The 520-nt window shown below is 45.6% G+C and overlaps 1 protein-coding gene across 1 annotated transcript in view; it reads right to left on the bottom strand.

The window, feature by feature from the left end:
* Positions 1–6: 6 nt before the first annotated feature.
* CSUI_002690 (ribonuclease type iii dicer) overlaps positions 7–520 on the bottom strand; it is a 31,609-nt gene continuing 31,095 nt past the window's right edge. Inside the window, exon 15 of the mRNA XM_068062889.1 lies at positions 7–246. Within this exon, the coding sequence (XP_067925136.1) occupies positions 52–246 (195 nt within the window). The 3' untranslated portion in view covers positions 7–51. The remainder of the gene's footprint in view (positions 247–520) is intronic.

Genomic DNA, 520 nt, shown 5'->3' with positions numbered 1-520 from the left:
CATATGCTGCAGATTTCAACAGAACAGCCATTCTCTTGATCTTGATCTCTCTCATGTCTTCTCCCACCTTCTAAGAAGCTTCCTTGAGAAGAACTGGTTAGAAAGTAAGATATTCTTTGCGGCGCTTAAAGGCCCTTCTCGATACGAAGGAAAACATCCATAGAGCCACTCGGTCACGAGCAAACCTAAGACAGAATCTCCTAGGTATTCTAATCTCTCGTATGTCTCAGGCAAACCTGCAAGTTTCTGGGTGTACATACACCCCCCACACACACAATCCACCATAAAAGAAAGAGTTGCGAAACCTTCACCCCTCCTAGAGAGCTAAACAGCCTTGAAGAAGGCGAAGACCGAGTGGGATCAGGAGTCGCAAAGAAGAAGAAGAGTCAGGAAAGNNTCGTAGGCCAACCATGAGAAGGGAGACAGATACACTCCAAGGAAAGAAGAATGGGAAAAAGCATGAGAAGGCGTAGATGGATGTTGAGCCATACGCAAACACACACACACAGATAGATAGATA

Source organism: Cystoisospora suis (assembly GCF_002600585.1).
Source record: "Cystoisospora suis strain Wien I chromosome Unknown contig_1112, whole genome shotgun sequence".
Classification (NCBI taxonomy): domain Eukaryota; phylum Apicomplexa; class Conoidasida; order Eucoccidiorida; family Sarcocystidae; genus Cystoisospora; species Cystoisospora suis.
This window is presented reverse-complemented; position numbering and strand designations above follow the sequence as displayed.